This window comes from Postia placenta (assembly GCF_002117355.1).
Source record: "Postia placenta MAD-698-R-SB12 unplaced genomic scaffold POSPLAscaffold_16, whole genome shotgun sequence".
Lineage (NCBI taxonomy): Eukaryota > Fungi > Basidiomycota > Agaricomycetes > Polyporales > Adustoporiaceae > Rhodonia > Rhodonia placenta.
The window spans coordinates 188,751-213,721 of NW_020169847.1; the positions used below are offsets into that span (position 1 = coordinate 188,751).

At 53.5% G+C, this 24,971-nt stretch overlaps 7 protein-coding genes across 7 annotated transcripts; 4 read left to right on the top strand and 3 right to left on the bottom strand.

Annotated features, from left to right (window-relative positions):
- Positions 1 to 35: 35 nt before the first annotated feature.
- POSPLADRAFT_1067631 (hypothetical protein) lies at positions 36 to 1,940 on the top strand. The gene is made up of 7 exons (XM_024482209.1): positions 36 to 92; positions 147 to 189; positions 245 to 520; positions 580 to 643; positions 704 to 1,546; positions 1,595 to 1,631; positions 1,685 to 1,940. The coding sequence occupies exons 1-7, from the start codon at positions 51 to 53 to the stop codon at positions 1,817 to 1,819; spliced, it is 1,440 nt and encodes a 479-aa protein (XP_024334692.1). The 5' UTR covers positions 36 to 50; the 3' UTR covers positions 1,820 to 1,940.
- Positions 1,941 to 1,998: 58 nt separating this feature from the next.
- On the bottom strand, positions 1,999 to 3,891 carry POSPLADRAFT_1071478 (hypothetical protein). The gene is made up of 7 exons (XM_024482447.1): positions 3,692 to 3,891; positions 3,624 to 3,639; positions 3,444 to 3,571; positions 3,015 to 3,390; positions 2,492 to 2,962; positions 2,190 to 2,441; positions 1,999 to 2,130 (listed from the first exon to the last, which is right to left on the bottom strand). Exons 1-7 carry the CDS (start codon positions 3,833 to 3,835, stop codon positions 2,087 to 2,089), a joined length of 1,431 nt encoding a protein of 476 aa, XP_024334693.1. The 5' UTR covers positions 3,836 to 3,891; the 3' UTR covers positions 1,999 to 2,086.
- Positions 3,892 to 4,707: 816 nt separating this feature from the next.
- On the top strand, positions 4,708 to 8,759 carry POSPLADRAFT_1155004 (glycosyltransferase family 2 protein; the record flags this gene model as incomplete). Its single annotated transcript, XM_024486902.1, has 8 exons — positions 4,708 to 4,914; positions 4,964 to 6,111; positions 6,229 to 6,385; positions 6,437 to 6,804; positions 6,856 to 7,159; positions 7,214 to 7,486; positions 7,537 to 7,743; positions 7,794 to 8,759. The coding sequence occupies 8 exons, from the start codon at positions 4,708 to 4,710 to the stop codon at positions 8,757 to 8,759; spliced, it is 3,630 nt and encodes a 1,209-aa protein (XP_024334694.1).
- Positions 8,760 to 8,962: 203 nt separating this feature from the next.
- POSPLADRAFT_1071479 (hypothetical protein) lies at positions 8,963 to 9,709 on the top strand. Its single transcript, XM_024482448.1, has 4 exons — positions 8,963 to 9,056; positions 9,116 to 9,186; positions 9,243 to 9,267; positions 9,333 to 9,709. The coding sequence occupies exons 1-4, from the start codon at positions 9,041 to 9,043 to the stop codon at positions 9,629 to 9,631; spliced, it is 411 nt and encodes a 136-aa protein (XP_024334695.1). The 5' UTR covers positions 8,963 to 9,040; the 3' UTR covers positions 9,632 to 9,709.
- Positions 9,710 to 9,894: 185 nt separating this feature from the next.
- POSPLADRAFT_1089020 (hypothetical protein) lies at positions 9,895 to 14,544 on the bottom strand (the record flags this gene model as incomplete). The annotated part of the gene is made up of 6 exons (XM_024483068.1): positions 9,895 to 10,244; positions 10,297 to 10,621; positions 10,672 to 12,699; positions 12,757 to 14,221; positions 14,278 to 14,431; positions 14,490 to 14,544. Coding segments are annotated over 6 exons (4,377 nt in total), but the record flags the coding sequence as incomplete, so codon positions are not given.
- A 711-nt stretch (positions 14,545 to 15,255) lies between these two features.
- Positions 15,256 to 17,534, bottom strand: POSPLADRAFT_1060977 (hypothetical protein; the record flags this gene model as incomplete). Its single annotated transcript, XM_024481326.1, has 8 exons — positions 15,256 to 15,288; positions 15,341 to 15,442; positions 15,501 to 15,818; positions 15,877 to 16,000; positions 16,050 to 16,198; positions 17,179 to 17,346; positions 17,398 to 17,453; positions 17,504 to 17,534. 8 exons carry the CDS (start codon positions 17,532 to 17,534, stop codon positions 15,256 to 15,258), a joined length of 981 nt encoding a protein of 326 aa, XP_024334697.1.
- Positions 17,535 to 21,740: 4,206 nt separating this feature from the next.
- POSPLADRAFT_1049656 (hypothetical protein) lies at positions 21,741 to 24,822 on the top strand (the record flags this gene model as incomplete). Its single annotated transcript, XM_024479811.1, has 14 exons — positions 21,741 to 22,056; positions 22,237 to 22,371; positions 22,427 to 22,498; positions 22,764 to 22,894; positions 22,951 to 23,140; positions 23,209 to 23,371; positions 23,434 to 23,458; positions 23,514 to 23,644; positions 23,771 to 23,828; positions 23,897 to 24,056; positions 24,159 to 24,229; positions 24,286 to 24,332; positions 24,405 to 24,536; positions 24,591 to 24,822. The coding sequence occupies 14 exons, from the start codon at positions 21,741 to 21,743 to the stop codon at positions 24,820 to 24,822; spliced, it is 1,863 nt and encodes a 620-aa protein (XP_024334698.1).
- Positions 24,823 to 24,971: the final 149 nt, after the last annotated feature.

Genomic DNA, 24,971 nt, shown 5'->3' on the forward strand with positions numbered 1-24,971 from the left:
ATGCCGTTTCCCTCATGCAGACGCTGTCCATCTTGGTCTGAACCAGAACCATGTACTCTGAACACCACGTCCCGACCGTGGACGACCTGCGGGTATTGTTCTTGACTAGTTCCGCGACGGACTTCCACTGAGTACAGTTGTTTCAGGTCAAGCTATGTTTCATTTGTCGGGAAGAGGAGCGATACGACAGTGCGCACCGAGACTTGTCCGCTCCGAGTGATCGCTCAGCCCCGCGTTACCGCAGATCCCGAAGACCCGCCGAGGGTTTGGACGCATCCCTGCAGCTGCACGCTCGTCGCCCATGAGTCTTGTCTCCTTCAATGGATACAAGCGGCTCAGCAGGATCCATCCAAGGCCGGGAACGCGCTCAAATGCCCGCAATGTGGCACCAGGTATGAGCTAGAGAGCCACAACCCATTTGTCCTCAGACTTCTAGACAATGTCAACAAGAGCATATCTATCGTCGGCAAGTTTGTTAGCGTCGCCGGCATAGTGGGTATCGGGGTATCGTTTGGATTCGGTGAGTAGTAGACTTGTCGATATACATGGCATCTTCCGTTGACGGCATGTTCCTGGAAGGAGTCTACGTGGTCTGCACAGCGTATGGCTCCTATGCAGTGAAGGTGTTCCTTGGAAAGGAGATGTATGCGCATGCTTCCAGTGATCATGGGTCTGGTATATTTGAATGACCATGTTTGCCCAGGTATGATCTCCTGTTGACTGACGACCTCAGCAACTGGCCATGGCACGCCTTCGTCAATCTTCCCTTCATTCCTCTAAGCCTCATCCTATCCCGCACTCGCTTCTTCACTTCACTACCTCTCATTCCCCTCTTCCTCCCTTGGGCGTCCACGCCTCCTGTTGCTTCAACGCAGAGTATGATGGCCGCGCGCTGGAACCCGCTAGTGCGGAAAGCTCCAGTCTATCCTTCGGCCCCGCTTTTCGGCTGGCCACCCTCGCCTATCGTGATCACCATAGCGTATTCCATACTGACGTCGTTTTACCGGCGGGGCTACTCTACGCTCAAGCACTGGATATTGGGCACTCCGTCGAACGCCCAGCACACCATCCGTGAGGTCATCTGGGACCTCGGTGGGCACGCCCGCATAGGTGTCAACATCAACGATGGGGAGCATCCGGCCAACCAAGATCAGCAGGCCGCGCAGGGTGAGCAGGCGCCGGCCAACGGCGATGCTGGCCAGGAGCAAGCCGGCGACAACGACCCAGGTGTTGTTGCCGAGCGCACGTTGCGCGTCACAAACGCGTCGCTCGGTCGTTTCATCAGCGGCGCGCTGATGATGCCCACGATCGCAAACTGCATGGGCGCCATCCTGCTCCGGCTGTCGCGGCACTCGCGGTTGCTGCAGCGGTTCCTCGCTGTGCGCCCGCCGATGCGCGGCGGAGTGCCTCCAACGCTGGCCAGCTGGCTCGAAGCGCAGCCGTGGGGCGAGATGAGCTACATGCGGCAGGTCGCAACGGGGCTGAAGGTCGCGCTTGACCTCGTCTGTGGCGGCACGCGGACATGGGAAGAATGCGACCCCGTCTGGTAGGGCACTCGTATTTTCGCTGACGTGATGCTGAATTCTGGTCGTAGGTGGAGGAACTCGATCGGACTTGGCATCTACATCGTCGTAAGCAGACTCCTCTTAGCAGAACGATCCTTTGAAAATGACGTCGGCGATAGGCCAAGGATTGCATCCAGCTCCTACATCTATACCTTGCGAAACGCGAGCTGGAGACGCGACGCATAAAGAATCGCTCTTTCGAGGGCATTGATGTGAAGGAACTCGATCTCATTGATCGCTCGCTTCGGTCGTAGCATTTATCCGCTTCACAGGTATTAGACTGCTCATTTGTCCCGTGTTGTCGTAACGCTATCCACTACTCGATTGTCATGCAGTACTCACGTCCTCCATAATCTATTGTGCATTCATTGATATTGATGATAGCCATCTTGCTCTTGTATAGTGGAACTCAAGACCATGGGCACTCGCGATGAAACTCGTCAGGACGGTCGTCAAAGCAGCCAACGTAGAGATACACTCTAACGATACAGATAACAAATGCACATCACTACACATAGCGCTCAATCGACTTCCAGGACGGTTCCACGCTGCACACTTCCCCAACCTGATGATGGTTGTGAGTAACTGGGAGCTCCAGCGGGGTGAAGTCAGGATAAGACTTACCGACGAGCCGCCAGTGCTTCTCTATACGACGTGATAGTGCGACTTTTTCTCCGACCTCTGTGCACGCGGGCGACGTCAGCTGAATCTTGGCGAGGTCGGCCTTGACGCTGAGCACACGTCCTCCCGTAGACGTCGAGCCGATGTTGATGAGCAGGAGCTCGTTCTTCACAAGCTTCGACACCTTTGTCTGCTTCTTGTCCTCTGTCTTGACACCGAGTAATCGACGCAGAAGGAACAGACTGATCTCCAGCTCTGCGTCCAAGTGTCAATTACTGCGAGAGAATCTAGACGGAAGCACCTACCGCTGTAGATCTTGGGCAGCTTTCCGACGGCGCCGAGCACCTGTCCAACAAGACGATCCGCACGGCACAGGGTGGGGTCGATACGAGTACCAACACCAATGAGCCCACCGGGCACAGCAAATTGGAGGTGATTGCTCTCGGCGTGCAACGAGACAATGCGGCTGAAGATCGGCTTGCACTTGTTGCGTCCCTGCTCGTCCTTCGTGACAATGCCGGGGCGGATCTCGACCTCCTGTCCGAGGCGCAGAACGCCAGTAAGGATGGATCCACCCGCAACACCGCCCTTGAGCTCGTCGACTTCCGCACCAGGCTTGTTGACATCGAAGGACCGAATGACGATGAGTCTAGGTTCCGTGGTAAAGTCGCGCACAGGAATGGGTATCCGCTTGACGATGTACTCGTTAACTGCGTCGATGTTGTACTTGAGCTGCGCGGAGATGGGAACGATGGGTGAGGACTCGGCGACGGTGCCTAAGCCAATAATCAGCGGGAACGAATAGAGGGGGAGCGAGCGCTCGGGTACCTTTAACGAATGCGGAGATGCTCTTCTGGTGCTCTAGCGCTTGGGCTTCCTTGATCAAATCGACTTTGTTCTGCAGGATGATGATGTTCTCGAGCTTCATGATTTCGACGGCAGCTAAATGCTCTGATGTTTGTGGCTGAGGGCACGTCTCGTTGCCTGCAATGAGTAGTAATGCGGCATCCATGACGGCGGCACCGTTAAGCATGGTAGCCATCAGAATGTCGTGACCGGGACAGTCGACGAAGGAGACATGGCGAATGAGCTTCATTCGGTGGCCGCATCCTGGGCGTTCACACGGGGGGTTGTCTTCTTTATCTGAGCGATATGAGCGGTAGCAGCCTGGTCGCGGACATGCTTCGTTTTCGCACTTGTAAATCTGCACAACCAACGGTCAAAAATATCGCGCGGTGGCGAGAGGGCTATGCGCACTTTTGCGTTTGCGTAACCCAGCTTGATCGTGATATTCCGCACTAACTCATTCTTGAATCGCACAGTCATTACCCCCGAGATCGCTTTCACGACTGTTGATTTTCCGTGTGCGACATGTCCGATGGTTCCTGTACATATATCGTTATGATGGTGTGCACCGAGCAATCACGAAGTTCGTACCCAGGTTAATAGTAGCCTGAAAGACGCGTAAGGAAATGCAACATTAGAGTATAACTGGGGAGGCATACCTGCTTGGAGATAACCTCGGGCGAAAGTGGTGTTAGTTTAGACGGATCGATGTCGATTTGAGCGAATGTCTCCTCGACGTCGCTCTCCTCGCCCTCACTGTCTGAGCCATCGATATGTTTTTGGAGGTTCTCTTCGCCAGGCATTATTTTGAACGAAATACGCGACTCGGGCAAAATAGCAGGCGATATGGCAAGGATTGTAGGATTGTGCCTCGCCGAGTCAGTCGATGGCAGAAAGTCGGGACAGCGTGACAGATGACCGCTGTGACACTTCTCGATCGTCACGCATCACAGATCAAATGCTGTCCCAATATGGATACTTGTCCGAGTCGCTCAAGTCGTCTCCATAACCCCAGCATCTCAGTGTAACGTGGAATACCTGACGCTAACCGGATACATGCAGTTTTATGAAACTTTCTGGAAGCTAAGATCGCAAAAATGACAATGTCCGAGACGGCCGCAAATTCACCCGCTCCCCAGTCTCCGACTCTCCTATCCCCGAGCCAAGCTGGTAACCGTCCACTTGCACAACAAGGTCCGTGTAGAAAGCGCAGAAGCTCCCGAAGAAAATTATTAGATTGTATGTGTCCTAGCCAACTGGATTTGCTACACTGACTCATACTGGTGCACGAATCCACCCGTTGGTAATCTGACCAACGGCTGCGATTCGTACGGCAGAGCACCAGTATCCGTTCCTAAAACGGATGCGAACGCCGCCCAGACGCGAGGTGCCTTGCGTGGGATGTGCGGAACACCCGCATTTGGCACGGCTATACGGATGGCAATGTACAACTCCATACACTTTTCCGCCCGTCAAATTCATTTACCCGATCCCGACATCCGTCTGTCCAGATGCGCCTCGCATTCTATCCGTTTGCCAAGGGTATAAAGGATGTCTCCGCCCCCACCACAGATTTCACCTACTGCTTGCCTTCGCAACTTCGCAGCTTTTTCACGACTTCGCACTTACTTTCCAATCGTTCATCGTTCACTCTTGAAGCTTGTATCTTTTCAACATGTCTCCTATTGAATCTCCGGCGCTACAACACCCTCAGGCGTCCTACTTCTCGCCGAGGCGCTCGAGGAGCTTCGCTGCAAGCCCCTCGGAGTCGCGAGCTTCCACGCCAGTGACCCCGGATGTGCATACTCAGCTGTTGACGCCGAACAGCAGCCCGAGTACGCCCAAATCCTTCTCCAGGATCAGAGCTCCTGGATTTTCTAAGGTGAGCGGTTCTTTGACGCCTATAAGTTTCTATCTCTGATGTCCACCAGCTATCAAAGGGTTATCGGAAGGAACCCACGAGGCTTCAGGCGCAATGGATAGGCACCGATGCTCAGAAATCTAGCTCAGCGTCCATACATTCGGACACGTCTCACTCAGACTCGTCGTCAGACGCCGACCGCCATGTTCCAATCTCATCGACGTACGCTGCGGTTCCCATCCCGACCATCCGAGTTGATTCGCAATCGTCCGGCACTACATCATCCTCGACCGACAACGAGAAGCATAAACCTTTTTCGCTCCTGGAGTCCAAGCTTGTCGACAGCAAGTTCACTTCTGACATCACCCCGGAGGCCGTCGCTATCATTAAGCCTGCTTCTATTGTCGTCGAGGGTCCTAGTCGACCGTCGAGCCCCTTGGGTCTATCTGCTCGTCCACCGCTCTCGCGTGCGAACAGCAGCAACAAGTGGGCGGAGCGTCTTCGCCAGCGTTCCTCGCAGGGATCCCTCTCTCGTTCCCCGTCTACTTCCTCGCTGAGGGAGTTCACAGCTCGAGATGGTTCCTCGCCGCTGCTCCGCTCGCCTCTTGCGTCATCGTCGACGCCAAACCTCGACCAGCTGCTCAGGCCTGCTTCCCCGGCTCGCCGCCGCTCAGGAAAGAGCATTGACGAGGCTATTGACTTCAATCGCATCCGCTCGCCAGCGCCCCTCAGCCCCTCGCCGTCTATGCCCAACCTTCGCGACCCCTTCGCCGACACCGACGTCCGAGCTGCTTTTGCCAAGGACGCCCGCGTGCATGACCTCAAGCCTTACTGCGGCCTCCCACAGCTTTCGCGCGCCAACTCGACCGATAGTTCCTCGTCGAGTGGCCTCGACGTCGAATCTGAGGACGAAGACGATGACGGCCTTGGGCCGCCGCCTGAGGTTCCTCCCGCGCTCGAATATGTCGACCCGGAGATCGAGTGTTTCGCCCCGAGTGCATCTACCGCAACGCTTCCGCTCGCTGAGGCGGCGATGGCCGACAGACAACACCCGTGGAGCGCTCCGCCTTTCAACATTGTCGAGCGTGAGACGCCAAAGATTCGCAAGGTAGCGGCGACGTTCAAGATCACTATCAGTCTCGCTGTCGTCATTTCCCTCCTCGTCGGATACGGCCTCCGGGTTAAAATCGTGACGGCGGGCCCGTGGTCCTTTGGAATGTACGGATTGTTGTTGGTCATCGGTATGTCGGTTTCTAGCAACGTGGTATCAGTTTCTCATCCTTCGCGCATATCAGACTTCACAGTGCAGACCATTGCCGCTTCATTTAACCGTAGCCGAGTGAACAAAATGACGAAGAAGTCGCCGATCGTCAAAGGTGTTGCTGAGCATCTTGCCGCGAAGGATGAGATCCCGACGTCGGTGCCTGCTCCACTTCCTGAGTGTAGTATCGCCGTGGTCGGGTACCGTGAGGACGAGGAAGCTTGGACCGGCGTACGTGCTCTTTTTTTCCACTAAATGTCATGGTGTTCAACGTCAGTGCAGTGTCTCAAGTCGCTCCAGGCTCAGGAGTATCCTGTTAAGCACATTATTGGTGTCGTCGACGGCAACGACGGTCCTGACTTGGCCATGGCTGATGCCTTCGGCAAGGCGTTCCCCGAGGATCAGCGCCTCATCTCGCACCTCCCGGTTCTCCTATCAGTCATGTACAAGGAGAAGTACTGGGAGCACATGAACACGCTTGGTCACCCGAAATTGTCGCGTTGGGAATACTTCAAGATGTGGCTCACGCAGAAGACCCGTCCCGGTCAGGCCGAGGCGCACGAAGTCGCGTGGAACCACATGCTCAACTATCTTCACGCCAAGGCTACCGAGGAACGTTGGCCGGATTGGAAGGGCATCTGTTTCTCTCAGTACGTCCCTCTCTGTTTGTTCGCGGTCTAAATGTGCTAAGTGACTTTTAGACCGCACGGTCACAAACGGCATGCCATGTTCACGGCTTTCGTCGTCGGAGCATATGCACTCGGAACCAAGGATGCTATGCTCACCACCGACAGTGACACGTATGTCTACCCCGACGCGGTCAAGAATATGATGGCCTTGCTCTTTAGTGACAGCCGTCTTGCTGGCGTCACAGGAGATGTTCGCATCTGGAACAAGTCTGAGTCATTCTTGGCACTCATGTCGTCTATCCGATATTGGTTCGCCTTCAACGTTGAGCGTGCCTGCCAGAGTGCATTCGGTTGTGTTGGTTGCTTGTCCGGTCCCGTAAGTGCACGTTTGATCGGCGCCCAGCCCTTGCGCTTACACTATTTTATGCAGCTTGGTCTCTACAAAACGTCGGACCTTATTTCGGTCTTGGGTCCATGGATTTTGCAATCGTTCCTCGGCAAGGAGACCACTTTCGGAGACGACCGTCATCTCTCCAACCGTATACTCTCTCTCGGTCACAAGACAGGCTACACACACCTCGCCATGTGCGATAGTGACACTCCTGCCGGCTACGTTCGTTGGGTGAAGCAGCAGACACGCTGGTCGAAGAGTTTCTTCCGTGAGGCGTACTGGTTCCCCAAGAGCTTTGCGTACCACCGATTCGTAAGTCAGCTAGTTCCGGCAAGGAGTTGTAGTCTTACGACGCCCTTTAGTGGTTGACCGTGGAGACGACCAAGCAATTTCTGTACCCTATGGTCCTTACGGCTACCGTCATTCACATGTTGTACGCGCCCTCAACCTGGCTCCGTCCGCTCATCTGGCTCGGTACTATGTTTGGTGTCGCTGTCATCAAGAGTATCTACGGCGTCATTTGCCTGCGCGACCCCCGCCAGTTTCTGTTCGGTATCTACGGCTTCATGGTATGCTTATCTATTTCATGACTTCATGCCGTTAATTTACACTGCCACAGTACTTCTTTGGTCTGCTGCCCTCGAAGCTTTTCGCGTGTTTCACCGTCCACATTACCAACTGGGGCACGTCCGCTCGTTCGAAGTCGGAGTTCGCCCGCCCAGAGAGCTTCCTCTCGCGCACCACGCACGTCGGTCACCTTGTCGTCTGGTACCTCATGCTCTCCGTTGGCCTCGGCTATCTCCTTGTCACTGTCTTCAGCCAACCTTACTTCTGGTTCGTGGGCCTCCTTGGCGGCATTCTCTCGCTACAGGCCTACTCCGACGTCATCGTTGGCGAGACGAAGTACGCAGTATACATGCTCAGGAAGAAGTGGCGTGCACGTCGTGCGAATGTCACCGATGTCGAGAAGACCGCTGGCAAGCGGCGCCGCCTCAGCATCAAGAAGCTGCGTCGCTCCAAGAAGGAGAAGGTCCCTATTGTCGCACTCACCGCCGAGACAGTGCCTACGGAACCTGAGGCCTCTGTCTCCACTGCGCCAGTGGCACCGCCTGACACGGAGACTGGCGATGCGCGGGTATCTGTAGTACCGCCCGCGCTGATGGCGGCTGCGTCCAGCGATCCTTTCTCCTCTGACTCCGTGGCAGCCACATCGTCCAGTGGTCCACACATTCGCGACTACGCCCAGTCATCGTCCCCCACCGGCTCGCAGCACGGGATCACCACCCCCTCTAGCGATACATCCTCACTTGCGATTCCGGAGTTCCAGGTCGCCCGCGGCCGCAAGGTGTCAGCGTCATCATCGGAGACGACGTCCTCAGACGAAGCCGGTGCCCTCACCCCCGACGCTCTGAGCATCGAGCCGGCCCTCACGTACTTCCCACAATCCATATTGCAGGCGCTGTCCAGCATCCGCAAGGACGACGTCAGCCAACGACGCGAGGAGACCGCGCAGGATGAGAAAATGCAAGCAATCGCAGACGACACCGACACTGTCTTGACTCCTGGTGCAGTAGTTGGGTATTAGATATAGCCGTCATGCAATCGCTATTTGTATCTATATTCACAACCATGTATCAAAATTGTATATGAATAACAAAGTATAAAGTTATCAAAGATCGTCATCGTATGAGTGAGATTTGTGCTCGACAAAGAGTATATATTCGGTGACCCAGTACGTCATAGGCTCCACCTATGGAGTGGAGCTATTTCAACTTGAAAACGTTGAATGTTCAGTGACCGCAGTCATACCTTGTCTCGTTTCAAACATCTCTCTCGTTGTATATTTAAATTTTGTCTTCATTAGAAATGTCTATGGGTGAAGGTCAGTCTGTTCCTCTCTACCATCCTCTACGCGCCTCACACCTGGCTCGATCTTACTAGCGGATGCGAAGTTCCCCGGCCAGTACCGTCCCGCAATTCCTCCGTCACCAACTCGAGAAAATCCGGGACAGGTAGGGGGTCCAACTTATAATGTATTTGTAAAAGTATCGACCTCTTTTGACTTCAGGTGTATCCTAAGTCGGATCCGAAAGGTATAATTGACTCGGGTCAACCATGACGTCAAATATTCTGACACCCTGAACCGTACGCTCGCCAGCCGCTGCAGGAGAATCCGTTCCGGGTACGGGAGGGGAACACAATCCAAGAATGAGCAATGCGCTCGGAAACCCCTATGCTTATATCGACACCCTCCGTCGTCTCGAGAGCTCACTGACCGATGCCATATCGTCACTCGAGCAGGAAGAGACGAGCGTAGGATCGTCCGAGGAACAGGAGACGTTGTTAGCCAAGTTCAAGGACTGGAGACAACAAATACTAGCGTTGAACTCCGGGCACAAAGCGGCCGAAGGCGCTCAAGAGGGTTCGCCTGCGAAGGGCGGGATGTTCGCAGACTGAACATTACGTAGACATACCTGGACACTGTTTGTATAATAAAACGAACTGCCCACTTATCCAACGCGGGTTACACAGGGGCTAGATGCGACGCACATACCGAGAGATCTACATAAATGGGAACAAGCAACAGACGTTACAATCACCATAGGCAAAACCGCGAACATACACCCATGAATACGTTAATAGACGTTACAATCATGATACGAGGCGCTGTACATGCCTCTCATGTCATCAATCATACAGAACAACAAACATTACCTCGCCTCGGAAAACAGGGCTAGGGCACGCTCTAAAGTATCAGGATCCAGACCGCGAAGCTTCAAACACCGCTGGAAGAGCTTCTTGTCTACTGGGTACTGCACGCGTGCCGCAAGGTGTTGCGAGTCAACGAACGACTTTAGGACACTTGCGACAAGCCGCTGCTTGTGGACGTTAATCAGCGGCTCCAGTTGCAAGGATGGGGGCAACGAGGCGAGTGTTGAAAACACCTCAGGATGTGCAAGGGGCTCGAAGGTATTGGATACTGGATCGATCCCTACTGGCTCGTGTGGTTCCGTGGGATCGATGAGATCCGGCAGGTCGGTGTAAGGTTGAAGCTGAGATAAGTAGACACCTGTATGGACACACGTCAGTAGAAGAACTCTTCGCACGAGAGGAGTCCGTACCAAAGAAAGGCACACAAGCAGGAGCCGATGATGGCTTGCTATCCGAGGTTGCTCGACTCCGAGTTGACTGACCATCGGTACTGACAGCCGACACGTCCTGCGAGTCCACCTCGGTCGGCTTGGGCTCCGTCATGGCATCGAGGGCCTGTCGTATGTACACGAAGTGCCCGGTTTGGGTGGTCCACGCATTTAGATCGTCCAAGATGCGCTTGTCGTAGATCCGCAGCCGGTCGGCACATTGCTGCATCGCCCGCACGACCCACGAGCTTCTGAGGCCAGCCACCAGCGCCACCAGCATGTTGAAGTTCTTCAATTCGTACGCTTTCTGCGAGGGGGTTAGTGTGGCGATCGCAGGACGAGAATGTGCTTACTTACCCAGGATAGCCGCACGAACTTGGTGAACAACCGCATCCGCTGACTCGGGTGTGTAAGCACGATCTCGGAAATGACGAAGTTCGTGACGAGGTTGAATCGCCCGCGGACGACAGCAAGGGTCCCGATCTGACGTCCCGCCCTTCCCTCGGCCTTCAGCCGTGCCCTCTCCCGCAAGAACTGTGACCAGTCGAGGACGTTCGTGTCCTGGGGTGTACCCACCATATGCGGTGTTACCAGCTCCGCAAAGTGGATGTTGACATACAGCTCCCTGTCAATCATAGAGAAGTGTTGCAAAAGCATTTCCACGCGGTAGTCTAGGACGAAAGATCTGTGCCACTTCATATTCCCGGGATGAACAGACTTGGTAAGTGCTGGGGTGGAGGTGACATGTCCCAACGGCGTGCCCGACCCGCTGTTACTAGTAGCAGCGACCGATTCCACTCGGCTCTGGAGGATCTCGAGTGGGACGGCGTCTTCGGCGAGCGGTTTTGTGTGTGCAGGAGCATTTGAAAGAGGATCCGACGGCATGTTGCTCTCGTCTGTCGAGGGAGGCTCACTGGGAGGGGTCGTGGACGTAGCAGCGGTGATAGGAATCATAGAGTTGGTGGATCTACGGCCGTCCGACGAGATAGATGCCCTGGACGGACTACGGCTGTTTGACCTACTGATTCCCCGACTTTGCCATCCGCCATCGCCGTAGTCCTCATCATCAGAGCCAACATTATCAGGATCAGCACTGACGCGACTAGCAGCGTGTCGCTTCTGGATTGATTGCACCCATCTATCGACCTTGGATTGCTTGGCTCGCTGCTTTTCCTCGTTGATCTGCCCCTCCAACCGACGCAAGGCGGCTTCAACATCGCCGTCCTCTTCTTCGTCGCTAAGAGAGTCGACGAGTGCATGCATTTGCCATGAATGAATGGCACTGCCCAGCTCCACCCCTGCCGATGAACCCGACTCCGCAGACATAGTGGAATAGTGGCTTTGTATACCCATAGATGACACAGTATCCGTAGCAGAGCGCCGAACGAACTCGAAGTCACGGCGCGTGGGTAATCGCCGAGGAAGCTTCTTGAGACCGGGTGGCGGGGACAAGGATATGCCCTCATCGGATGATAGGTCTGACAGATCAAGGTCGTCAATAGACACGATCTCAAGCTGATCATTTGTCAAATGGTGAGCACGTTGGACGCTCTGTGGATCGGATACATCCTCGTGTTCCGAAAATGCAGTCAGGCTAGAGACAGGTCGAATGGACGACGTATCGGATAGAGCATCGTCCTGTGATGAAGGCTCGGTCTGCGCATTATTCACGTCGTATGGCGGAGGCGGCGACGATCGCTCGGGCGCTCGACCGTCCATAGCCGTGCTTGTATCCTGGGTCAAAGCAATCGACGGTGGATCACCAGTAGAGCGGCTGCTCCCAACTAGAGTGACCTGAGACATCTGTGTCTCCACCAGTTTAAGATACTGCTCAACCCCGCCGCGCACCAGGAGTAAGTCGCCGGTCTCATTTGCCTCTACATCGAAAGCCGAGACGTCACCACATGCACTCGAAATCGAGCGCCCCGTAGCTCTTGAGTTGAGAACGCGTTTCCATCGTCCAAGGCGTCCGATTGTGTTGACCAGTACACGCGACAGAGAGCTGTTCGGCATCGGCATCAGGAGCGGACTAGGGATTGGTGTCGCTAGGGTAGTGGTATTCTTCTTCCCATACGGCATGAATGTCAGATGCAGAGGCTGGCGAAGCGGAGCGAGTTCCACAGGACCTGCAGTGTGACGATCAGATGGAAGATTGCCCCCGAAGGTAGACTTCCCGTTGAGTCCCGAGTCCAGATCTAAGTCAATCTCGTAGTCGATGCTTTCCCGTGCTCCGGAGGGATAGCCCGCCCCTGCAGAAGCTGCCTGGTCCAATACAGGTACACGAGAGGCGGAGCCGTTTGGCTGCCCGCCCGGATGCATCGACAGCCTGCGGAGATGCATATCTTTCCGGTCCTGGAACACCTTGCGAAGCTGCCGAACAATTTTCTACAGTGCAATATGATCAATATACATAGCCATGCACGAATCAAGATGATCACTTACAAGGGCGTCCTTCAGGGTCTGTATGATCGGATCCCGACTAAGCGAATTCAACCAATTTGCAAAGAGCAGCCGCAATTCTCGGTTAGGCACGAAGTCGATCTCGAAGAACGTGGTCACCCAATGTCTCAGCGCTGTGAAAGTCCGGACGCGCACGATACGGCGTACCATCTCATCTCGTGATGAGGAGGTTTCCCCCAGCGCCCAGTGAAATCGGGAAATCAAAAGGTGGCCTAGATCGAGCGGTGAGATATAGGTTCGATACGTCAAGAAGAAGACGATCAGCTCGTCGTAATTGAACTCGCTCGACAGCTGGGCGATCCATCTTTCGATGGTGGCTGCAACGAGCAACTTCGTGGGGCCCTCCTTCACCGAGTCCGCGTCTGCGACTATCTCCGGAGGGCTCGTAGTTCGCTTATGCCGCAAGCTCTTTCGCCGCGACACGCCAGAGCTGCATGATGAGACATCAGCAATGCTTGCTCTTGCAACATTCTCTTGGTCGTCCGATTCAACGTAGCCCCAGATGACAAACCGAGGGTCGTCGCGAGGTGCAACACTTTCCTCTGCCCGAAGTGAGAGTTTGATCGTAGTCTCACGAGCAATCGGCGAAATCCTATCCAGGGAAGGTAAGCCCCGTGATGTCTGCAAGACATCGAAGACCTCAGTGGAATAAGGCGAATGCATCATGGTCTCACGACGTGGTGTGAGTACGGTATGTTGATGCTCCTCCTCGAGAGGGATCGACGGCAGTCTTTCCAGGTCGGACTCAAGGGTGTCACCGTTAGTGCCGACGTCACGGGGCTCCTTCCCCTGATCTGCTCGTGCCGTCAGCCCTGACTCGAAAGACTGCATTTCTCGCAGTGCACGCGAGGAAGTAGCGTGGAATCCTGAGCGCCAAGATGGTGATTCGAACGACACGCCGGGACCGAAAGGATTAACAATGTAATCTGCGGAGTGCGTGCCATGCGGATCATTAGAGTGTTGCAGGCTCTGCTTGGACGAGGACGGGCCGCTTGACACGTGTGGGGAGACAGGTGAGGTCGACCACATCATGACATCTGCGAACATGTCCCTCTGGACAGCCTTCGCCTTGACATCCGAGGGAGGCTCGCGGAATGCATCTGCACTGGAGACACTATGAGCGTGTGGCCTCCCAGTGCTCGACGTCGGCGGGACTTGTTGGCATGTTCTCTCCGAGCCCGACCCGAGCTGATTAGGAATGGAACGAGTTTTCCTGAGCTTCCTGAGAGGCGGTGATCGCGTTCCATCCGGGTGAGGTAAGGGAGGGTGTGGAGGAGCGGCCCCATTCTTGAACACGGCCGATGGTAAAAAAGAATGGACACTCATGCGCGACCGCCGCTTCGTTTGTTGCATTGACTGGCGCGGGTCATGCATGCCCGTATATCGCTTACTTGAAAGGTCCTCTGCAGCCTCCGCAGAAGCAGCAGGTGCAGACAGCCCTCGCAGTCTGAGATGCAAGGGTATCAGTATATATGCATATTCAGACAGTGCAGCGGGACTCACCCAACCCGGTACATCTGTCGGCCATGCTGATTGATAAACGCAGTTATGGCGTACGGCGAGCGTACATCTTTACCGACGCCCATGTACTGATCATAGCGCTTCTTCAACACCCGTGCAGCTTCGCCGGAGGAGACTTCCACGAAGCTGCCGTCCGCTGCATGCAGCACTGCCATTCAACACATGAACAAAGTACAAATGTCTGATCGACTTACGCGCAATGTATAGGTCTGCGCCTGCTACTTCTGGTGGTAACTCGAGGCTAGAATGCACATGGTCGCCGCCATGAGATACGTCCAGCAGGGGTAATACCGGCTGCAAAGGGCTTGTGACTGTCGAGTGCGCAACAGAAGTAGACGCGATCGAGGACGATGGTTCGTGGCCAGACGTAACAGATGGTACTTGACTCTCGAGCTCCTTTGTAGGGCGCAATGCCGGCGACGCGTGCCTAGAAGAATTCGCCGGTCCAGAGGCGTCGGTGCCATTCGCGAGGTCGAAGGAGGGGTTCATAGCTAGCTTTAGATAGCGTTCCAATGAGGAGGTACTCAAGCGGTAGGTCTATAGTTTCATGGCCTTGGTGTGAGCACTGAGAACGCAAACAACGCGGCTGTCGTTGGGGGTGATGGTGAGAGCACGCTGCGGTAGCTTAGTGTAGAGTTACCAAACTTGCATATGTGCATGTCGGGTCTATTATGTCTTGCTTACGTAACGGCAATGGGAGAGTTATTCCAGTTTTGTTGCGCCGGAGCAATCAAAGGGTATCATATCAGATAAAGGCACGTTAACAATGAGTTAACAATCGCATTGTATAATCGGTAAGATTTGTAGGCCGGATTCCTCCGCTATTCCCCATTGCAAGTCGTCTTGTCGCACACTTTTCTTATCCCGGAACAGAGCACTCGTACAGTCTTACTCGAATGTGTATATGGTACAACGGGTTTCTGTTTCTGCTATCAATGTTCTTCCTAGGATTTCCGACCTCTACAGTTTAGGACTCGCGATGAAGGAAACACCCTAACCATACCGGCTCAGTTATTGCTGCGGAATGACTCGATCGTGCACGTACCTTATCGATGTTGCTCGCCAAGTCGGGTACAGCAGCTTGGACGAGGGACCGCTCGTACTCGGTGATCGACCCAAGGCCATGGAGCTTCTCAACACCGCCGGGCTATGATGTTTTAGCCGTCAGTTTTACCACGACCAACCGACACAACCGGCAAACACACCCCAAGCTGGACCCGGACAGAGAAGTATTCTAGGTCCTGCCCGATCTCCTTCTTGACTGCCTCGCCGCCCTCCTTGTCAGCGCTGAGGTGCACGAAGCTCGGCGCAACGATGCCCTTCTCGCCATTGAGTGCCCTCAGGACTTTCTCTGCAAACTCTGCACCAGCATACGCCATGGACAGCGTCGCGGAACCAGCACCGTCCTTGGCCTTCACGACCTCGTCGCCACCAAACTGGACGCGCGTCGTGAGCGCTTCCAGATCAGACTTGGTGAAGCCCGAGGGAAGGGGAGTGGAGGATTGAGAGAAGAGAGGAACGATCTGCCGGCGGTCATGAGTGCCCGCGCTGCGGATTGGATGACGACAGCTAGAAGCATACCGTCACACCGCTGTGTCCGCCGACCACGGGCACCGTCAGCTTCGATGCCAGAGATAGATCGCCGAGTACTTCGGCGGCGAATGTTTGTGCGCGCACGACGTCCAACGTGGTCACTCCGAAGACCCTGCCAGACGCTTAGTATACAAGTCTCACTTGAATAATTTTAAGCGCACTTCTTGGGGTCGAATACGCCGTGCTTCTTGAGGACCTCAACGACAATAGGAACGGTCGAGTTGACGGGGTTGGAAATCACCAGTATGCTGGCCTTGGGCGCTGCGGTAGCAATGCCAGTCGCTAGATCGCGAACAATGCCTGCATTGATCTGGCTATATGGTGAGCCGACGAATTCGCAAAACCATGAGATCACTTGCCTTGAACAGGTCATCTCTATATCAGGCCAATATATGTCAGAATCAATTGCTCAGGATGAGAACGAGAGGGAGGATGGCATTAGTTGGTCGGGTACAAACATAACCGGCGGCACACGGACACACGGCCCTAGCATCGCTAGCTGCATAGCTATGGAAACTAAGACCTTTGTGTGGCGTCGTGCACACCGATGGACAAAGTAAATGAACTGGGTGCAGTAAGCGCAACAATGCTCCCGCATACATGTACCTCCAGCTCAATGGCCTGAAAGAAATGTAGTAACCCAGATCTGAACGCAAATCGTCGATCTATTGAGTTCCGGCATTTGCACATACAACCTGGTGCTCACGGCCTCATCGACTCTCGGTGCCTTGTAATGGCAGCATAGCGAATCAACACAAATAGGCTGCGTCTAACGAAGCGCATGCATCTCCTGCCCCCGCCTCGGAGCTCGTAGAATCGCCCTTTTAAATTCAAAAATCTCGAAGCGTCCAATGCGCACCGGTAACGTGGCATAGAATATTTATGAGAGACATTTACTAATTGTCCCAGCCGCTTTGGACGACTGAAACAGCTAGCTGACCGGTGAACAACGGGTGCTATTCATTCACGTAGTGGATCGTGCCCAAGCTAAGCTGTCCAGAATCCCCACAGAAACATCCCAACTTGATATTTGTTTACTGGGACCTGGTGAACGCAGCGCTATTCCGCCACTGACCGCCGCCCAATCGACGCTCAGTATGTGGGGCGATGGGCGATGGGGGGATCAGCTGATTGGTAAACTCTTTGTATCTGAGCCAAAGAACATCGAGACACTGTGGTCCCCACGGCTGCAAACAGCAGATGAACCCGACCAATTGAACTATAACTAACCTGGTCATCTGGACGAAGCTATCAATGGGGCAATACGCGTGGAGCGAGTGAACAACTTACACCCGGCTTCCGCGGTACACCTGCTGGGATCACAACAATATCTGCGCCAGTCAGCGCCTTCTTGAGACCATCGTCCGGCGGGAGGTAGCCTGACACCTTTGCGGGCGTGGATATATGGGATAAATCGGCCGCAACTCCAGGTGTGTTTACGATATCAAAGAGAGCGAGCTACGTGTCGCTCAGTACTGTGCAATTTATAATCAGATTGTTTTGTCGCACCTCTTTTACGAGCGGATTCGACTTGAGGAGCAGAGCGAGCGGCTGCCCGATACCACCTGCACGATATGATCAGGGATCGCGCAAGATCGGAGCCGATTTTGTCAACCTGCAGCTCCAAGGACAACGGCTTTGGACATTGTGTCTAGTAGAGTCAAGTTGGAAGGTAGTGGATGAGGGCTGGAGAAGAAGGGACGCAGGAATCACGCGCGAGGGCGCCCCGCTTCATATGGGGCGATCTAGCTCCGAAGCGCTCATACGACGGCCGGATTGCGACGATCGTGCCAGAACGCGGGGTAAGATCTCCCGACAATACCTTCAGCAGACCAATCATATGCCGTTTAAATGTGCCACATGTACTTCACGAATAAAGGGTCTCTTATAGATGAGCACTCAGTAATTTTCATGTGCGGCGATAGCTGCAAGTAATTCTATGTTTTTCCAGGAAAGGTTTCGGGGAGCCTCATCGATGTCGCGAGATTACTCGCACATCTCGTCTTGAACATTAGGATCCATGTGGATAGCGAGCGCACGTTCGCCATTCTATAGATGCTTGACATTGTGTTTGCTCGGTCCGACAATGTGTACTTGCGGAGATATAGTTCAATCGCACAGAATCAGTCATAACATACTAATGAATCGTGGTGGGGGGCAGAACTAGTGCGATGATGGGATTAGGAAAGATTGGCGACTCTGACAATCTCCCCTGACATCGATCAGTGGGCTTGTCTTATGCTCGTAATGCACGAAGTAGACTGCATGTCTTGGAAGGCGTGATGGCAAGGAGTCGGAGATTGATATTTCCATGTGCCAACTCCTGCGTTTCAAGCTTCGAGCTTCAGATTTCATTTCATTCACAGTCATCACGACTTTACATCATATGGTATTGGCGCCAAGATGATGATAAGGCACAGCACAGCGAGTTGCTCCATGTGTGCTTAGAAGCGAGAGGGCAGTGACAGGACCCCGGCGAATCCCCCAAGAGCTGTGATCCCGAAAACCCCGAAAAGGGGGCCTCTGGAGCCAAAATCTTACATCTCAAACCCCCGAAACGGGGCCCGGACGGCGGTCAGGTTATGTGCCAGGTACGGTTGGCGGGTGGGCGCAGGTCAAGATATGGTAACTAATTATGGGGTCCTGCCTCGTGTGGTACCCCGTGATAGATCTCAGCGTGACAGAGCCTCAGACGGACCATTACGTAATCTAAACAAGGGCTGAATTCTGCTCGACGGCATCGGCGGCATGGGAGATGGGGCGCTTATGTAACCATAACTGAGTGATAGATGCTTGGAGACCTACACGGCCAGAAGATCCGTATAAACTGGGTTTAACCGCTGACAAGCTGCACGTCGGTCAAAGCGCTTTGCGCCCTGTGCAAACCACGACAGTTTATGCCTGGTGCAACCACTCACACGCTTGCCCCGCGGGCAAATTCGTTCAACCCCCGTGCAAAGCAGATTTCTGCTCACGTGATACAAGCGCGGTCTCCCAGGGTACCATTGACCATATTGTTGTGTGAGAACATACAGAGAATAGCTAGTCGCAGATGTAATTGCTTAATTATGTACATTTACATTCAACTCCTAAGATACCAGACTGTAGCTTGTAAGAGAAAGCAATACAAAAATAACAAGTAACTCACCGAACTCTGCAGATGGTTCAGAATGAAGCAGAAGGCGAGCTGGCATATGGATCTAAGGCAGAAAAGGTCAGAATAACAGGCTCCTGATCATAAGATCAGGGTACTGGTACATTCACCAGGAGCACGGGGCTCAAAATACATGCAAGACGATATTGAGACATTTGAGACGTGGGTGGGCAAGATGAAAAACTTCTCAGATTTGTCGCGCATGCCTTGTCGTGTCTTGTGCAAGTCACATGATATGCAGTGTTTGCCCGCGGGTTAAACTGCGATATGGGTAGCTGCTGGTCACCCGTGCATGCCAGCCGTAGGTCAAATCGATAGATTTGCACGAGGATCAAGCATTTTTGACCGGGGTGCAAACTTGACATTTGTCCCCCGGGCATCTGCAGGCTGTTCAAACGTAGGCTGAAGTATCTTCTGGCCGTGTATGCTATACTCTCAAGGTATGAGCAGTATTTGTTGGAGCAACGGTGCGAACGGCGCGGGGCGCGTTTGTCCACGGGCGTAGCGATGCCCGTAAGGGACAATCGCGTGCGGTACATACATCGCGCGGGGTCGTTATATACTACGATAGGGGCCTCCGGCCCCCGGCTACTCGCGTGCCCGAGCTTTCGAGCTCGTTCCTGACCACGCGGGGCTGCGCGTTTCAACAGTATTCGCGCCATATTATACAAATAAATGAGTTACTCGCTGCTCAGGAAGAATATGCGAGCACTGAGATCTGAAGGCTTGAGGTGCGACAGCGCAAAGTGTACTATGCCAATGTCCAATTACGTAAGGTCCTGCTTCGAGTCTGTAAATATACACGTCTTGCAACTCCATATATATCTCCCTCTAGCCTTGTATGTTCCAGTGTTGTGCGAGTCGTCGAATGATCGTGCGACTGTCGTTTAGTCGCATGATGTCAGTCGAAACGACTACAAACGACGACGACTGTTCCCACGGTGGCGACTATTCCCACGACCATTCAGTCACACCTGACATTAGAGGTGATGCGGGAATGGAGGGAGATTTGGCCACAAAATAATGTACACAACAGGATGTGATGTTAGCAAGATATGTAAATGAAAATACATGTATATCCTATTGGCAGAGACTCAGCACTCAGTCAATACTATCTTCTGCATTGAAGATGAGAAGTCGAGAAGCTCATACAACTCAACTTCATCCTGCAAATATGTCCAACCCTCTTTTCTATCCTTGCGGCATCTTGAAGTCGAATAGATCTCTCAATGACAGAGAGAGGCAGCCAAGTAAAGTCATTGGGCCCCCTCATCCCTTGATCCGATGCCTCTTTGGGACTCTTCGGGCGCGTGAAAATCGGGCCGTGTCTGCGCAAGCCGTGGGAAAAGTCGCCGCGACTTTTCGACTGTCGTACAGTCGTCGATTAATCGCCCCAGTCGTGGGAACGACTGGGACGACTGGCAGACGACTGGCCCAACACTGGTATGTTCTCCTTCTAGAATGAAATTTGAGTAAATATAGCTGCTTCAAATACCGCAGTAAGTGTGCATCATGATATGCTTGAGAGTATTAGTAAAGTTGCTCATATACAGGCTGGTTCCTAGCGCATTTAAGTTGTGTACGACACGCCAAGTAAACGCAACTCAGATTATTTCTTGATACCATATGCTCGGCCATCTTATCGTAGTTGTTATCTTAGGTACATACTCCATTTCAGTAATCCAATGGACGATTTGCTTACCTAAGGTATATTATGTAAGCATGATGTAGGCGCAGATATCACACACAGTATCCATCGATAATGGAAACATTTATAGACCATTACTGCCACTATACGTTACAACTGAGTCACACCAAGGACCCCGGCAAGGACCGATCAGCGGCTGAGGCACGAAGTTAGACCTGCGCCCACCCGCCAACCGTAGCTAGGTGCCCCCGAAAGCAGGCGTCCGGGGCGAGGTATGATCCTCGACCCCCGAACATAAGGTCCATCCGGCCTCGGAACGGGTGCCGAAATGTGCCGGAAAGGTACGATGATACCGGTGACGTCTCACTCGATTGCTTCTTGATACCGCTTCGTCGCTATGTTACTTTACTTATCGGTTCTCGATACCAAACTTCATGTAAGTAGGAATTTATAGGTCTAATGATCTTGTGCAAATACAAAGATCCGAAGTAGAGAGATTAGTACCACGTCAATCAGTGGCCTCAGTGTAGTAGTCGGTACTTCTAAATCTATGTACGGCCTTGTGACAATGGTACAATCGCGCGCGCGATTGTTTGCAATTTCTCGCCTTTTTTGCAATGTTTAGACGTTAGATGCCATTTACCCCCAAAACTGACCGTCAGGCGAGGTTATGTGAAGTTCCCCCGAAATCGACCATGGGCTGACCCCCGGAGGGGGGTCCGCGCGGGATCAGAGCTCTTGGGGGATTCGCCGGGGTCCTGCAGTGACCGACTAGCTCGGATACTAAGAGTGGATTATCCCGAGTGCAAGACAATCTTGGAAAGGCTGTCGTCCAGGCTCTTTCATTCCAGGAAGAGCTATATACTTACCACGAAGAGATAGTCAAGACACGGCGGTTAAGGGATCCGGGTTGATTGTCCCAAAGCGTGAGAAGTGTCTCGTTGGTGAACTAACTTCTACTAACTTACCCAGTTTGGCAAGAGACTTGCCCGTCCCGGCACGATCCCCACAGCACCAGACAACTGTGAAGTTGGGATGTCACGGAAGAGAATGCCTGAGCCAAAGCATAAAACACCCGACGCCCCTCCTGCTGCCCGCGCTGTCCCACGAGGTCCTAGTCAGGCAGCAAGCGGCGGCTCATTAGGCACGCTTCGCCATATCGCTCTTGTCCTTGCAGCTTCTGCTCTTGCTGGACTTGCCACGTATTTCTCGCGGACAGGGGCACATTCTCGTGCAGTGAAAATCTTGCCAGAGTCTTATGCACTGTGCGCCGACAGCGCGAAAATCTACACAGTCGACCAGGAGAAACCGAGCGTGGACTGCGTGTTAGTAAGGCGGGATAGGATTAGCTCCACGGGTTCACTGGGTGCGTTTCCCTGCTCGAATGATCGTAAACCGCGCATGTCGTGATCGAAACGCGACCCCGAGATCACAAGGCGGAAGCCACAGGGCACAAACGCCGCGTACACCCGTTGCTTCTATGCCTACTTATCCCACTCGGGATGGCATATTATGGCGGGCTCACTGATATAATTCGCATACATAGATGAAGTACAGGAGGCTTGGGATATTTATCAAACCGAATTGATCCATAAATTCTATGGTGGAGAGGCGAAGGCGAAGAAACCACTCAAAGTCGTCCATGCGCCCAAAGGAAGTATCGTCGTTCCTGGGCTTGCAGGTACGCTTTCATATAGTTATCACTTACACGCATAGTTTCTAATCTGACACTTCAGATGCTCATGCACATCTTATGATGTACGGCGCAAAGATGCAGCTCAATCTCGAAGCTGCTAAGACCATCAATGGTTGGTCGAATTTTCTTTGGGCCAAGGCACAATTCATTCTTCGCGTTGGAGGCTCTCATAGGATAGATTTCTGTCGCTTGAACGTACTGTAGCCCAAACGTTTGAAGGGGTGTGATATCCAGCAAAATCGTCCCTCTCAGTCCCTCTATCTGCTCGATCTGTGCATTCCTTCCATGCGTCTTCCTTATGGCATTTGCGTTGGATATCGTTCTGCTCAAGGACGTCATTTATATCCAATCACCATCTCTGACCCGAACATCAACAGATGTTCTGGACAGCATAGAGGAGTACGTGAACTCGCATCCGGACGTTCTGGCCGACACAGAGCGTTGGATCGAAGGCTTTGGGTGGGACCAGACGCGGTGGGAGAATTGGAAAGGTGGTTTCCCTTCCAAGGTAGCGATGGTGTCTATATTCTCGTCCGCCGCGTAACCTGACCAAGGTGCATACAGGCGGATATAGAGTCGCGGCCGCTGCTCGCAAACCGGCCGCTCGCGCTGTCTCGTGTAGATGGTCATGCGCTCTGGGTATCGTCGCGGGCACTCGACATTGCGCAGGCGAAAATACCGGGAGGCGAATGGCCTGCACCGGGCGACGTGGAGGGCGGGGAAATAGTGAGAGACGCAAGCGGAGACCCTACCGGTAAGTCGTGTCCGCGGATAGCTGCTACCGTGCTGTCGATATTAGGTGACTTAACATATAGAGCACAGGTGTTCTTCTAGATGCCGCTATGGCGTTGATACCTGTACCTCCACCCACGCCTCAGCTGATGCGGGAGCATGCCGAGAGAGCAATGAAAGATGCGCTCGCTGTTGGTCTAACAAGCGTGCATGATGCGGCAGTCAATAGCGAAATGATCAAGGTATTCAAGAGGTCAGTATATTTTCAATGATTGATTAACGGTAATTGGGTTCACATGTTCTCGGACCTGGTAGCCTAGCAGATAGTGGTCAAATGCCGGTACGATCTTTTTGTCCTTGTTGATAGCATTGCATCAACACTAAAAACGTACAAGATTCGCGTGTATGCCATGGGCAACGAAGAGGAGCCCAAATATTGGGGCGGCCGGTTCGAAAAGTTGGAAGACTTTGGAAAGGACGAGAGACTGAATATGAAGAGCATAAAGCTCTTCACGGATGGCAAGCTGTTCAACAATTCACAACATGCCATAAATATTGATATCAACGTTTGAGCAGGTGCTCTGGGTTCATGGGGAGCGGCGCTACTCGAGCCATACTCAGATAATCCTTCGACACGCGGTCTCATGCGCAGCTCGGAGGCGGCGCTGAAGGAAACCGTGTCACGGTTCTGGGACGAAGGCTGGGGCGTCGTACGTCCATCACGCATCTTGCATCCGGTGTCGCCACCGAAGCTAACCAGTCGCGAAACTGATAACAGAATATTCACTGCATCGGAGACCGAGCAAACAAGGCAGTGCTTGATATCTTCGAAGCACTACTACACAACGACACCAAGGTGGCCGACAAGCGAAGACCAAGGATCGAGCACGCCCAAATCATGCGTATGGAAGATTTGGAGCGAGCTGGCAGATTAGGCGGTGAGTTATCGGTCTCGCACGGGCTCTGTGTTCTCATGTCACTTCTGGCGTACGCAGTGATCACGAGTGTCCAACCCACTCATGCGTGAGTGTCCAGCACAGTTCCGGCTGTTCATCGCCTGACGCTTCTGCAAGACAGCACCAGCGACATGTGGTATGCCGAAAGTCGGCTGGTGAGTTTATCCTTCCAATGGTTAACCCTCGTTCGACTCCGTGAGTCACATTGTAGGGCGTGGATAGGATCAAGGGCGCGTATGCGTATCGAACTCTCCTCAGGTCTGTCGAGGCCCTTCATATGGTGTTGCGCACTAATAGACCCCACATGAATTGACCGTTCGGGATGGACAGGTCGTCGCAGAAGGCGGTGCTTCCGCTTGGTTCCGATTTCCCGGTAGAAGGCATCAATCCCCTTCTGGGTTTCTACGCCGCGGTATCTAGACTGGGTGCTAATGGTGAAAGCCCTCACGGGGAAGGAGGCTGGTAAGGGGCTCGCCGTTCCCCGCAAGCCCGGTCTCACCGTATCAAAATACACAGGTTTCCGGCGGAACGCCTTACGCGCTCAGAGGCGTTGAAAGGGATGACACTGGATGCGGCCTACGCGTCATTTGCTGATGAAGACGTAGGCTCGCTAGTCCCTGGCAAAAAGGCAGACTACGTTGTGCTCGACACAGACATCATGGATGACAGCGTGCCTTTCGCCGACATACTCGGGGCCAAGGTCAAGACAACAGTGATTGATGGACGTATTGCGTACGGCACAATCTGAAAGACATGTAAATAATGCGCAGGACAGCGATAGATGCGATCTGTATGTATGCTCCGTACTCGTACATGGCAATGCGTAGACGAGGTGCGACGTGGTATATGTGCTATGGTAGGTGTCCGCGACAAATCGAATAAAAGCATAAACTAAAA

Coding starts and splice junctions, on each gene's coding strand:
- POSPLADRAFT_1071478 (XM_024482447.1), bottom strand. CDS start 3,835: ATGCCTGGCGAAGAGAACCTCCAAAAACATATCGATGGCTCAGACAGT. Junction 2,963..3,014: donor CATCTCCGCATTCGTTAAAG/GTACCCGAGCGC, acceptor TTATTGGCTTAG/GCACCGTCGCCGAGTCCTCA. Junction 2,131..2,189: donor GAAGCACTGGCGGCTCGTCG/GTAAGTCTTATC, acceptor AACCATCATCAG/GTTGGGGAAGTGTGCAGCGT.
- POSPLADRAFT_1071479 (XM_024482448.1), top strand. Junction 9,187..9,242: donor CTCGAGAAAATCCGGGACAG/GTAGGGGGTCCA, acceptor TTTTGACTTCAG/GTGTATCCTAAGTCGGATCC. Junction 9,268..9,332: donor TCCTAAGTCGGATCCGAAAG/GTATAATTGACT, acceptor TACGCTCGCCAG/CCGCTGCAGGAGAATCCGTT.
- POSPLADRAFT_1067631 (XM_024482209.1), top strand. CDS start 51: ATGTACTCTGAACACCACGTCCCGACCGTGGACGACCTGCGG. Junction 521..579: donor CGGGGTATCGTTTGGATTCG/GTGAGTAGTAGA, acceptor TGTTCCTGGAAG/GAGTCTACGTGGTCTGCACA. Junction 1,547..1,594: donor GAAGAATGCGACCCCGTCTG/GTAGGGCACTCG, acceptor TTCTGGTCGTAG/GTGGAGGAACTCGATCGGAC.